General features: G+C 50.4%; 1 protein-coding gene across 1 annotated transcript; it reads left to right on the forward strand.

Annotated features, from left to right (window-relative positions):
• Positions 1-223: 223 nt before the first annotated feature.
• CUNH19orf44 (chromosome unknown C19orf44 homolog) lies at positions 224-12,858 on the forward strand. The gene is made up of 8 exons (XM_054578851.1): positions 224-255; positions 3,655-4,415; positions 5,831-6,155; positions 7,684-7,757; positions 8,439-8,856; positions 9,679-9,774; positions 11,126-11,292; positions 12,730-12,858. The coding sequence occupies exons 1-8, from the start codon at positions 237-239 to the stop codon at positions 12,799-12,801; spliced, it is 1,932 nt and encodes a 643-aa protein (XP_054434826.1). The 5' UTR covers positions 224-236; the 3' UTR covers positions 12,802-12,858.
• The last annotated feature ends 8 nt before the right edge of the window (positions 12,859-12,866 follow it).

The raw sequence follows: 12,866 nt of genomic DNA on the forward strand, positions 1-12,866 counted from the left end.
AGACCCTGAACTACCACACCCGTCACACTTCGCGATTGTGATCTAAGGCATCACTGGTCACGGCGCACGGTTGTGCCACTCCCAAGACACCCCGCGATTGTGACCTGAAGTGCTATTGGTCCCTGGGGCGCGGGGCAGGCCGGGAGATGTAGTCTCTTCGGTCCAGGCGCGGTTGCCGGGGGCAACGGTCCTTTCAGGTCTGAGTGGCCGGGCGAGAGCAGCGTGGGCCTCCACGGATGGACATCGTGAGAGGAGGTTGCAGGGCTGGCTGGGTGGCGCCCGGGCCTGGGAGAAGAGTTGCGGGGAAACGAGGCGCGCTCCGGAGGAGCTGAGCTGGCAGGGCGGCGGGAGGGCAGCCCCTACCCGGCCGTCGTGCCCTAGTTTCCCTGGCTGGATCCACTTGGGATTGTGGTCCGACGTGGGTCGCTCCAGCCGTGGGGAAAGACCCCGGTGGTCTGAGGGGCGTCAGTGTTTTCAAAGTTTGTTTATTTTTAACAATTTTATTGAGGATTCTCTTACATACCATACAGTTCATGCCTTTTAAGTGCAAAACTCCATTATTTTTAGTAAACTTTACAAGTCTTGCAGCCATCCACCACGATCCAGTTGTAGAACTTCGCAACACTCCAAGGAGATAGATCCCTCTTGTCCCTTTGCCGTCCCTCCGCGCGTCCACTCCTAGCCCCAGGCAACCACTGGTGTGCTTTCTGAATCGATAGATTTGCCTTTTCTGGACAGTCCTTATAAACGGAATCATACAGTGTGTGGTATTTTGCATCTGGCTACTTGCACTTAGTGTAACGTGTTTGAGATGTATGCTATTGTGTGTATTGGTATTTGTTCTTTCTTATTGCTGAATTGTATTTCATTGTATGAATGGGCTTCAGTTCTCATCCATTCTCTAATTAATGAACATTTGGATTGTTTTCATTTTTTGTCTATTATGGGTAATAACTTACGAATATTTGCATATATCTCATTTATCTCGGGCCACATGGAGTGGAATTGCTGGATCATTGGTAGCTATGGCTAACCTTTTGAGGAACTACCAGACCGTATTCTAAATTGGTGACGGCACCCTCTTCTCCTCCCAACAGTGTATGAGGGTTTTGGTTTCTTCACATCTTCACCAATGCTAGATTTTATCTGTATTTTTTTGTTATGGCCATCCTAGTGGGTGTGAAGTGGGATCTCATGGTTGTTTTGATTTACATTACCCTAAATGGCTAGTGATATTGAACATTTTTTCATAGGCTTGATGATTTGTGTATCCTGTTTGGAGAAATGTCTGTTCGTGACCTTTGCCTATTGATTTATTTTTAATTGCATGTATTTTAAATTATTTTAAAAAATTAAAAATATTGATTTGAGAGAGAGAGAGAGAGAGAGAGACAGAGAGAGATTGATTTGGTGTTCCTCCCATCCATGCATTCACAGATTGATTCTGCACCCACCCTGACTGGGGATCGAACCCGCAACCTTAGCACATCCAGAGGATGCTCTAACCAACCAAGCCACCCAGCCAGTCCTAATTGTGTGTATTTTAAATATGTCTATTTTAGTTGTGGTAACATGTATGTAACATAAAATTTGCCATTTTAACTATTTTCCTATTGGTTTATTTTTAAACCTAGGGAAAAGAAAACCCAGCCTGGTTCGGGGGCATGCCCGCTGGCCCACAGAATGGCCTGGGCTGAGTCATCTCCTGAGCCTCAACTACAAAAATGTTAATAAAGTTAGCTTTTGAACCCCGGCCAGGTGGCTGGGTTGGTTGGAGCATTGTCCTGCATGCCAAAAGGACTGCGGGTTTGATTCCTGGTCAGGGCACATCCCTCAGCTGCGGGCTGGATGCCCCCGGGGGTCAGGGTATGTATGGGAGACAACCGATGATGTTTCCCTCTGTCTCTCTTTTCCTCTCTCTCTAAAATCAGTAAACATATCCTCGGGTGAAGATTAAGAATAAATTGGGTTTTTTCTCTCTCTTTTTTTTTAAATTATTTTTTTATTGTTCAAATACATTTGTCTCCACCTTCCCGCCACCACTCTCCCCTGTCCCCCCCACCTCCACCTCCCACCCTCAATCCTGTCCCACGTTGGCTTTGTCCATGGGTCCTTTATACATGTTCCTTGGCTTGACCCTTCCCCTTCTTTTCCCTGTTCCCCACTCCCACCTCCTGTTTTGTTACCTTCGGTTTGTTTTTTCTTTCAATGTGGCCGGTTATATTTCTCATGCTTGTTTGTTTTGTAGATTAGATTCCACGTACAGGTGAAATCAGATGGCATTTGTCTTCCATCCCCTGGCTTATTTTGCTTAGAATAGTGCTCTCCAGTTCCGTCCATGCTGTTGCGAAGAGTAGTAGTACTTTCTTTCTTTCTGCTACGTAGGGAAAAAAATCCTTTCAAAAGATAGCTATTGACGCTGTTTCAGCACATTATGGAGACGGTGCACAGTTCCGCGTCACATCTCTTCTGCCTCCTGTTATTATGCTGGAGACATTATTAGGTACACAGGTCTCCCTCATTCCTTTTAATAGCTGTATAGCAGTCCTTCATCTAAATGCCATCTCCTGGACCTTACCAGGTCTCCATGGGTGGGTTTGGGTTTTTGATGAGTACAAACAATGCTGCCATAACAGTCCTTGATACATCTCTGTGTGCATTTGAGAATATAATTACAGGTAAATTCCCAGATGTGAAAGTGCCGGCTCAGGAGATCTATGAGGTTCACATTTTCATTGCTGGTGCCGAGTGCCTCAGTAAAGGGCTGCAGCAAATCCACACCCACCTACTCCTCCATCTTTTTATATCTTTAAAATCTTTTGAAACCTCTGTAAATCTTGCAGTGGATTGTTCTTGTTCTTCAGGGACATGCAGGAACTCAGAATATGATGAAAGCTCTGGCCCTTCCCCCGCAGAAAAATTCTGCACCAGCACGTGCACTCAACACACGGGCGACATTCGGCGGGGGCGCTGTCTGCCCCTAGCCATCGCTTCTTCCAGGGCAGCGGTTCTCACACGTTAAGCGAAATACATTTTTCTGGGAAGCTCAGATACATAGGCTGTGTTTTAGCAGCTCGTCGTTAGAGAGCTGAGGACACTCGGATGGAAGAGGAGCCCCGGCCTGGGTGCAGTCGGGACCAGGCCTCGCTCGGTGCAGGGGAGAGTGACTTGCGAGGCAGGGAAGCCCAGCCAGGAAGAGTGCGTTCTGTGGAACTGCACCTGAGCTTTGAATTTGGCTCAGGTGCTCACCGGCCAGATGACCATGGCTGGTGACCTAACCTGTGGGGGCTTTTTTCTCTCCATCTCCTGTATGAAAGGGGGGTGACAACAGCTGACTTGCAGGGTTGCCTGAGACCTCAATGAGAGAGTGCGGTTCTGAGCAGAGGGCCGGGCGCACTGCTGGAGCCTGAGAAGCGCTGGCTCTTGTGTTTCATATGTAACATCTCATTTAAGCCCTGGCATTGGACAGTGGTTCATTAAGCGGTACCGAGTGTCTGATCGTTTCCCTTGTCATCATCAGGCTTGGAGGGGAGGCTCTGTCAGGCCAAAGGGGGATCTGAGCTCTCCTGGGCTGGTGGGAAACACTGAGAGATTTGAATGAAGTGTATGAACACAAGGTATTCTTATTATAAGTTTTCTTTCTTCCTAGGATAGCTTCTACAAGAAAAAACAGACATCCCATGCATGATATCTTTGGTGATTTCAATGATGTTTCCTTAGAAGATTCCAAGATGGAAAAAGTCAGAAACTTGAAAATCGGTAGGAATCTTACCAAAAGAGCTCCCAGTCATAGCAGATTTCTAAAAAGAAGCCAAACTATGGGTGAAAACCACTTATTCCTGAAAGAGGATCCTAGCCTGGGGAGCGGGCCATGGCTGTCCTTGGGCAGACCCCTGACCACTGCCTCGAGGCTCAGAACCAGCGCTGCGCTCAGGAGGGTGGCCCAGATCGAGTCAAAAGTCAAGAATCGGAAGGTACAGATGGACTTGTCTGACGTGGAATCGGACTCAAAGACCTCCGAAGACGATCTTCCCCAGAGAGGAGACAAAATTCCTCCCAGAAGCACAGTTGAACTTTCTTCACAGAATACACACAAAACCGCCCAGAAGCAGGCCTGTGAAGCTCCTGTCACTGAGAGCAGCGTGCCAAGTGGGAAGGCCAGTAGGTTTCTAAAGAAGAGAGAGCCCCCTGTTGGAAAGCTATCCCCCGAAGTCCATTTTGGGAAAGAGAGGAACTTTTCAATACCCAAAGAGAAAGAACCTACTAGAAAATTGGATTCTCCAGACAGTGATGAAGAGGAAATGAAGGAGTTGTTGGGAAGCTTGATGGAATCCTTTAGAGAAAAAGAAACACCCACGAATCAGGGTTTCACCGGCACCAGAGACCATGAGAAAGAACAAACAGAATTATTTTCGGTAAGGTTTGTGTGTATTTATTTTCAACAAAGCCTTTGCGTTTGTACCTTTATGCCTCAATGCTGAAGACTTTTGATAGCAGTCATCTCCCAGAAGCTCTCTGGGGAAAGGGTTTGACGAGGAAAGGCTGGGTTTCAGACAGTCACAGCTACCTGCTGCAGGCCTGCCCTGTAGGGGATGGAATTTGGGACTTCTAGGCAGTTTTGCGCTAACTGTAACTGTGTACATCACAGGACAGCACTTTGTATGACTGATTGAACACCAGCAGTGGTTAGTGCCATAGGCGAGCCGTCCCTCCTTGTAATTTGTATCACACAGGAATCATTAACTTGGGAAGCCGCATTTCCATTTTTTTAACTGAGATGAAATTCACATAAAATTAACTATTTTCAAATGAAGTGTTCAGTGGCATTTACTGGTAGTACTTTCCCGATGTTTTGTAACTGCAAGCTCCATCTAGTTCCAGAACATTTTTATCACCCCTAAAGGAGTCTTTATAGCCATTAATCACGCCCCCGGCCCCTGACAACCACCAATCTGCTTTCTGTCTCTATGGATTTGCCTGTTCTGGACATTTTATGTAAATGAGATCAGACAACATGTGGCCTTTTGTGTCTGGCTTCTCTCACTCGACATGATGTTTTTGAGGGTTCACTACATCGTAGCCTGTGTCACTGCTTTGTTCCTTTTCATGGCTGAGTAATATTCCACTATGTGGATGGGCCACATCTTACCCATTAATCCATTGATGAACATTTTGGTTGTTTCTGCCTTTGGGGCATTGTGAATCCTGCTGCTGTGGGCATTTGCGTACAAGTATCTGAGTCTCTGTTTTCAGCTCCTTTGGGTATATTCCGCAGAGTAGAATTAGTGGGTCCTGTAGTAATTTTATATGTAACTTATTGATAACCAAACTGTCTTCCACAGCGGCTGCACCATTTTACATTCCCATCAGCAGTATATGAGGGTTCCAGTTTCTCCACATCTTCACCAACACTTATTTTCTGGTTTTGGATAATAGCCATCCCAGTGGATGCTAAGTGCTGGGAAGGCTGAGTTTTATGGGGAAACCCTCTGCACATTCATTTTGGTTGTGTTGAAGGTCTAAGCTGTCACAGATCATGTACCTAGGGGCCTTCATTTAGAAATGTGTAATTAACAACGTGCACTTGAATCAAAATGATATTTCTGATTATTTGTGGAGTATTTCTAATTCTAACATTATCTTATCTAAATGTTGTACCTGGACTTCCAGATATGAGAGGAGAGGAGAGAAAGGGCTGCTGAAGGATAAATATATGATCCGGGAAGATACTGCTGCGTGTGGCTTGCGCCCTACTGGCCACATTGTCTAATGATAAGGACTTTTTATCACACGCTTGGTAATTCTGTCTCTTTAATTTCCACCGAAGTAGGATCAGATCTCAACACAACCAAAACTCCTTTCACTACCCAGTGAGGAACTTTCCAGCCAAAAGTCACTCAGGACATCACGTCCACCAACCCTCCACTCAGCAGATGCGACCCTTCGCAGCACGTGTGGACGAGCCCGCTCCCCACAGACTCCCATTCCCGGGGACACAGCATTCAGCGTGGTGTCATCGCAATCCGCCGCCAGCACTGTGTCCAACTCAGTGCCCTCGAGGATGGCACGTGGCCGGCTGTCGTCCTCTCGCGGAAGAAGGGAGGCTGGGCCTGGGCAGGCGCCGCTCTCGGAAGCCTCCGACGGCAGCCCGAATGGTAACACGCGGCCCCCTGCGACAGGGCTGCCCTGTGGGGTGGGGGCGGGAGAAGGGCTGCCAACAAGGGTCCACCGCTGCCACCTGTCCAGGTTAGGGTCAGAGAATGCAGTGGGACAGGGTTTATTTAGGCTGTGGATATGAGAACACCTCCCTGCGCCCCTCCAGGGCCTGCCGTCTGCCGTCTGCCCAACGCCACTGCCGAGTGCCTGGCCGATACTGGCCGGGATCCTTGGGCCTGAGGGGCTGGTACGTGGGAGTCCTCGCCAGCCTGGCCCCACTGCTGGCCTGGGGGGTCTGTCCTGGTGGCCAGACCCCACCCTCCCTCATCCAGGTGCAGCCTCCAGGGCGGGAGGCAGCAGCGGGTGGTGAGCACAAGTCTGAGTTTGGGGCTGACATACCTGGGGTGGACATCCTGGCCCCGCCGGCTATTGGTTGTGCGGTCTTAGCCTTTCCGTGCCTCAGTTTCCTCATTTGTAAAGTGGGGCAGAGCCAGGTCGGTGAGATGAGGCGTGTGAAATCCACAGTCAGTGCGCGCATTTAAGGATGGGCTGGGCTGCTGTGACAGTAACGTTAGTCCTCGGCCGGTGCCAACACTGTCCCAAAGGGCTCAAGTCCACGACTTCCCTGGTGGCCCTCGCTCCGGGCCGGCTGGGATGGCTCAGTTCAGAGGTTTTGTCCATGAGCGCATGTTCGGACCTACCTGCCGTATGAATTGAGGTGACAGTCCGTGTTAGAGGAGCTTGGGTGAAGGGTGAGCCCTCAGACTGGGATGATGGGCCGGGTCGGATCCGGTTTGGGATGTGGGTGGGTGGAGAACGGCGTAGGGTATCCCCCCTCGGCTGTGCTTTCCGGAGAGGGCGGGCGGCTTGAGTTGCTTCTCTCCCCCACCTCCAGCTCTTGCTTCCCACCGGGGGCGCCCTGCTTAACAGTCGTCAGCACCCACTTCGTCAGGCCTTGGTGATGGGCCAGCTGGGACGCCAAAATGCTCATTTGGTGTCGGCTCCCGCGTTCTTAACTTGCTTTAAATGAGAACATAGGATGCCTGGGACCCAGTGTCACACCTGCCTGAGGATCCACTCCCCTCGGCCCTTCAGCCTTCCTCCCATCTCCCCCAGAGGCTGGCGTGTCCCTCCCACCCCTATACCTCAAGCTCACTTGTCACCGTGCATCCTTCACTGCGAGGTGTCCTCTACTCATCTGTCTAAACACAGGCCCAGGAGACCCAGTGTTTGTTTTTATAAATAAGTTTTTATCAACACAGACACACCCATTTGTTTACACTTAGACCCTGGTGGCTTTCACACCAGAATGACCGACCTGACTGACTATTTGGGACAGAAACAGTGTAGCCTGCAAAGATAAAAATATTTACTATCTAACTCTTTGGAGAGAAAGCCCCAGGCCACGGGGCAGGGCGTCATGTTTCCCTGTCTTCCTGTCCCTAGTGCTTAGCCTGCCACATGGTGGTTAACATTTATGGACTAAATAAGTGAGTAAATATTGTCATGTTGCATTTTTAATTACAGATTTTAGAATAAATATTTTATCCCTTGATGATCTGGCTCCAGCTGTCAGTGAGAAATCAGACTTAGAACAGAAAGTAAGTACAACTATCTAATTTTTCCCTGTAGGTCATTATGTAGAAAGGCCTGCAACTCTTTCACTTCATTTAGGTCAAAGGTTCTTAACTGGGGGCGATTGTGTTGCCAGGGGATACTCGGGGACATTTTTTGGTTGTCACGACTGGGGTGTGGTGCGCTGCTGACGTTGAGTTGGTGGCGGCTGGGCTGGACGCCGCTCAGCGCCACTGCGGAGAATGTTTAGGTCTCAAACGTCGAGTGCCACAGGAAAGACCCTTACGGCCACGGTCACCAGGCGAAGTCCTTAATCCTGCAGGTGCTTAAAGCGGGCCCCATTTAAACTGCCCCGCAGCAACAGCTGCCTGGCTTGTTCCAGTGCTCCGCTGGATTCTTGCCATGTTAGTGACCTCACTGTCCAAGGCACGTTCTAATAATATACAATAATGACACTTTAACAGATGTCCCTCGTGTGCTCCCCTCACGTACTCAGACCATGAGCGACAAGTGCAGCAGCCCCTGCTCAAGCGTTTCAAGCGTCCTGCTCACGTACTCCGCCCACCCAAATCTCATGAAGGATCAGTGTGGTCCCTCGCCTGCTGGGCCCCCAGGGGTAGCCTGCACCTCACCCTAAGGCGGTGGTATTGGAGCATGTTCCTCATTCGAGAACACTGCCCAGATATCTCTGCTGTCCTTCATTTCAGAAAGGAGGTCAGGGGGAAAAGGCATCCCGCAAAAGCTGCTGGACCTGGGGTCCCCCGACTGGAAACGAGGTCTCGGAGCACCTGAGTGAGCCGTCGGCCTCCTCTGCGGGGCCCCGGCATGCTTCCAGCCTGAGGCCGACATCTGAGTCCCCTGCAGCCAGCATGGGGAGCCTGGCTTATTCGGACGATTTCGAGAAATCCCCAAGTCTGACAGCATCAGAGCCAACGACCCATTCTGGGGAGTCTCCAGACAGGACGTTGGCCACTTTGTCTGAGCGCTCTGTAAGCCTGAGGACAGACCATCCCCCACCAACATGCGTGTCTCAGAAAATGTGGGCCCAGGATGTGACGAGAGTCATAGTGAAGGAGAAGGCTGTGCAGACCCTCGACCCCGCCTTCACCTACCAGTGGACGAAGGGTAAGCATGTGGCCTGAGGGCCCAAGGAGGGTGACGCAGGCCATGGCAGCAGTGGCAGGCACTCAGGATGTGCACTGTGGGCGTCCTTGAAAGTGTGACAAGGAGCACTAGGGTCTGGAGGTCTGGTCGTTGTCCTTAACTCGCTGGGGGGGACTTGGTGTCCTGGTTGCCTCTTCCCCAGCCCTGGGGGTTTTCTTTTCTCCTGAGCTCCCAAACATCATGAAAGAAGCCAGAATTGAGGACTAAGGCAGTGGCTCTCAACTGGGGTGATTCTGAACCCCAGGGACACTGGCAAGGCCTGGGGCCATCTTTGGCTGTGACAGCTGGGTAACAGTCTAGGGGTGGAGGCCAGGAATGCTACTCAACATCACGCAGTGCCCAGGACGGCCCCAGCAAACGTCTGTGAGCCTGGGGACAGCGTTGAGACAGAAGCTACCTTCTGGGACAGAGTTTCTACAAGCAGCTCATGGGACCCAGTGCAGGGTCTCTGAGGGCCGTCGCATTGCCAGGCCAGCTGGTTGTCTGTTTGGTGTGTTTGGGTGGATTCTCTTCTGTGGTGCAGGGGACCCTTCTCTTCATGCCCAGTGTGACTTTCCAGACATTTCTCTTGTCTCCAGTGTTGGCTTTGGCCCTTCTGGACAGAAAGTTTCCTTTCCTTTAAACATTGTCTTGCTCCCTTGTCTCATCTAGATGACACCCTGGACTGGGCAAGGGGGTGTAATTCTCCCCAGTGGGTTCATTTAGATTGAGGGAGCTTAGCCATACAATAGCCATTGCTCCAAATCCTGCCACTCACCCTCTCTCCGTTTGTCCTTGGGACAGTGGCTGGCATGGCGACCACTGGGCCAGCCCTGGGAAGTGCCTACGTGGACCCTGCACCCATCGCTAGTCATGTGGTCAACGCGGATGCAATAGAAGGTAATAGCCCAACTCGGGGGTCCTTGCAGTGAGGGATGAATTTTACCTGCAAATTCATACCCATCCTTGGATGTGTGGCACTGCCTTTAGCACAGGGTTTGGGGAATCCGTTGGCAAAGACTGTCACAGGTAGCTGCCAGTTTCTAGGGTCCCAGATGGCAGACTGAGTGTCCAAGAAGGTTTGGTATGTCTCACCAAAGGACACTAGTGTCAGACAAAAGAGGAAGGTTATAAGTAACACACTTCTAAGCCCCTCCATCCAACAAGGCTATTTTTATTTTATGTTTCCCTTTGAGTCTTTTTATCCAGAATCCGTTTTTGTTTCTCTGAAGACACTAGTACTTCGAGGCTGCCGGCCAGGTGGACAGGGCCCTGCCTCCCTGCTGAGTCTGGGGCAGTTGTGGGGCCTGGGAAGGCCCCGCCCTGCCTGGGGCAGGAGGAGGGCACTCAACAGTCACCCAAAAGCCAGATCCCCCTGGGCCGCTGATGGCTCTCATAACAGCAGCAAGTACCTGCTATTTTTGTTCCCATTTTAGTTAACATTTTTAAAAGATGAAGATATTGAAATACACTGACTATAACAAATGAAATGTCTACATGTTTAAAAAAAGATTTTAAAAAGCTTAACATTAATCTCAAAGATTTTCCCATGTTACTCTATAGTTTTAATAATGATGATTTTTAAAAAGATCTTATTTATTTTTAGAGAGGGGAAGTAAGGGAGAAAGAGAGACCGAGAAACATCCGTGGGTTGCCTCTCGCATGCCCCCAACTGGAGGCCTGGCCCGCAACCCAGGCATGTGCCCTGACTGGGAATTGAACTGGCAACCTTTCAGTTTGCGGAACAACACTCAGCCCACTGAGTCATGCCTGTCATGGCAATAATGATAATTTTTAACGCTTGAAGTTTTTATTTCTAATTGTATTTCTAATTAAAAATTTAATTTTTAGTTATGTTTAAAAATGCAGCATCAAATTTACCCCCATTTTTAAGTGGAACGTTCAGTAGTCTTAGATTCACATTGTGCGGTTGCACCTTTTGGGTGTCAACTTACTAACCTTTGTGTTGGGTGTGGAGGTGAAGACTTCTGTTTCTGCCAAGAGCTGAGCCTTCTAGACTCGTCAGTAGAAGGCAGTTCATTTACTAGAGACAGACACTGAATAAGTGAGACCTTAAGTACTTCCCAAGGTAGCCTCACTTCTGTAAAGGGAAGAGGCGGTGCCCAACACAGGACGGGGGCGGGGCGGGGCGGGGGGGGGCGGGGAATAGGGTGGGAAGGGCGGGGGGGCAGGGAGGAAGGCAACGGTTGGGGGACGAGCTGGGGCTGCTCAGTGACTTGGTGTGGGGCAGCCCTGACAGCTTACAGCCCAGCTGTGTTCGCACTCAATGACATGCTGAAGCAGCAGCTGAGCCTGACGCAGCAGTTCATCGAGGCCAGCCGGCACCTGCACGGGACCCTCCTGCAGTCCCTGGACCAAGACTCATTCCACTACCACACCTTGGAGGAAACCAAAGAGGTGATGAAGCACAGCTACCCATTCCTGGGACAGGGAGGGCAGGCAGGGCTCTGGCCGCGGGGACAGCACTCCCGCCCAGGGCATCAGGGATGCTTGAGCCCAGTCACTTTCTGTCCTATCAAAAGGAATCTCTTCTCTCTTGTCCACGACAAAAGCCAGTGTGGGGTGGGGGTGCTGACAGCCGGCCTGCCATGCGCTGAGGCTGACACACCTCCAAGTGCCCTCGGACCAAGTGCCCTCAGGGAGGGTGCTGTCCCTCCACTGACCCTTCCCCAGCACCACCCAGCCGGGGTCTCCCTTCTCGGTTCCAAGGGGTGAAGCTCAAGGGATGTCACACTCGCCTCCCTTTTTCCCTCTGAAAATTTTATTTTTGTCTGGTTACACAAAATGTTATTTTATAAAAAGTTACAGATATGTAACTTACAAAACCCTATCAGAAATATGTAACGTACAAAATCCTCTAATTTCAGGTAACTATTAGCAGCTTGATATATTCTTTACATTTTTAATATAAAATATGAACTATATTATGTGTAATATATTACATTATACAATATAAACTTACAATAGGTATATATAATGTGTATTTCTTTATAGAAATGGCATCATACTATATGAACTGTTCTATATTTGTATTTTATTTACCCATATTTCAGTACGTGTTTCTAAAAAAAGGACTTTTTAAAAAGTCCTAATACCATTATCGTACCAAACCCAATTAACTTTTCTTCATACGGTTGGACATCCAAGGTTCAGATTTCCACTTGTCTCATAAAAACTGAACATTTTGTTTCTGTTTTTCCCCTGGGGCCCAGACACAGTTGGCACATGAGGACTGTCTCCAGTCTTTAGCCTCGTAACCTGGGGCAGTGGTTCTCAGCCGAGCAGCGTCCGGCCCCCCGGGTGGCGGCTGCCCGGGCTGCTGGCAGCAGGGCAGCTCACTGGGGACCTGCTTTAAGAGTCACTGCTCTGCAGGCCTCCCCCTTCCGTCATCTTTGTTTTCTTGCAGTTTCCTTTTTGAAGCAAGCAGGTTGTCTGCCTGACTGCATCCCACGTTCCAGCCTGGGCTGGTCGCTCCCCTGTGGGGTCCTGTCTGCGCCTCAGCTGGATGTCGGTCTGTTGACTGGATGCAGGCCGAAGCCAGCTGACCGCGAGGCCTGCCCGCAGCCCCCGTGGCCCCTCAGCGCCTGTGCGGGGCCCACGTCCTGGGGGTGGCACCGAGGCTCTTCTTCCCGATGCAGCCCATCCTTCCAGATGCAGCCGGCCAGCCAGGGCTCATCTCTCTTCTGTCCCCACAGCACTGCCAGATGGCATCCCATCATTTTTCTTGTCAGCCTGACCAGGAACTGCTGGGACAGGCACTGTCTTCGGCACCCAAAGCCCCAGGAGGCTGAGGCCCTTGTGATGACACATCCCTGTCTGTCCTCCACCCCACAGTACATCAGGCACCACAGGCCCGCCCGGCTGACCATGGAGGACGCTCTGAAGGAGGTGAAGGAGGAACTGTGAGCACCAGGTGAGGCTAGACTTGTGGGTCTGATCTAATGAGCTGGTCCAGTACTCCAGCCGTGACT

This window comes from Pteronotus mesoamericanus, unplaced genomic scaffold (genome assembly GCF_021234165.1).
Source record: "Pteronotus mesoamericanus isolate MK-2021 breed Mesoamerican mustached bat unplaced genomic scaffold, CSHL_Meso_final contig_502, whole genome shotgun sequence".
Lineage (NCBI taxonomy): Eukaryota > Metazoa > Chordata > Mammalia > Chiroptera > Mormoopidae > Pteronotus > Pteronotus mesoamericanus.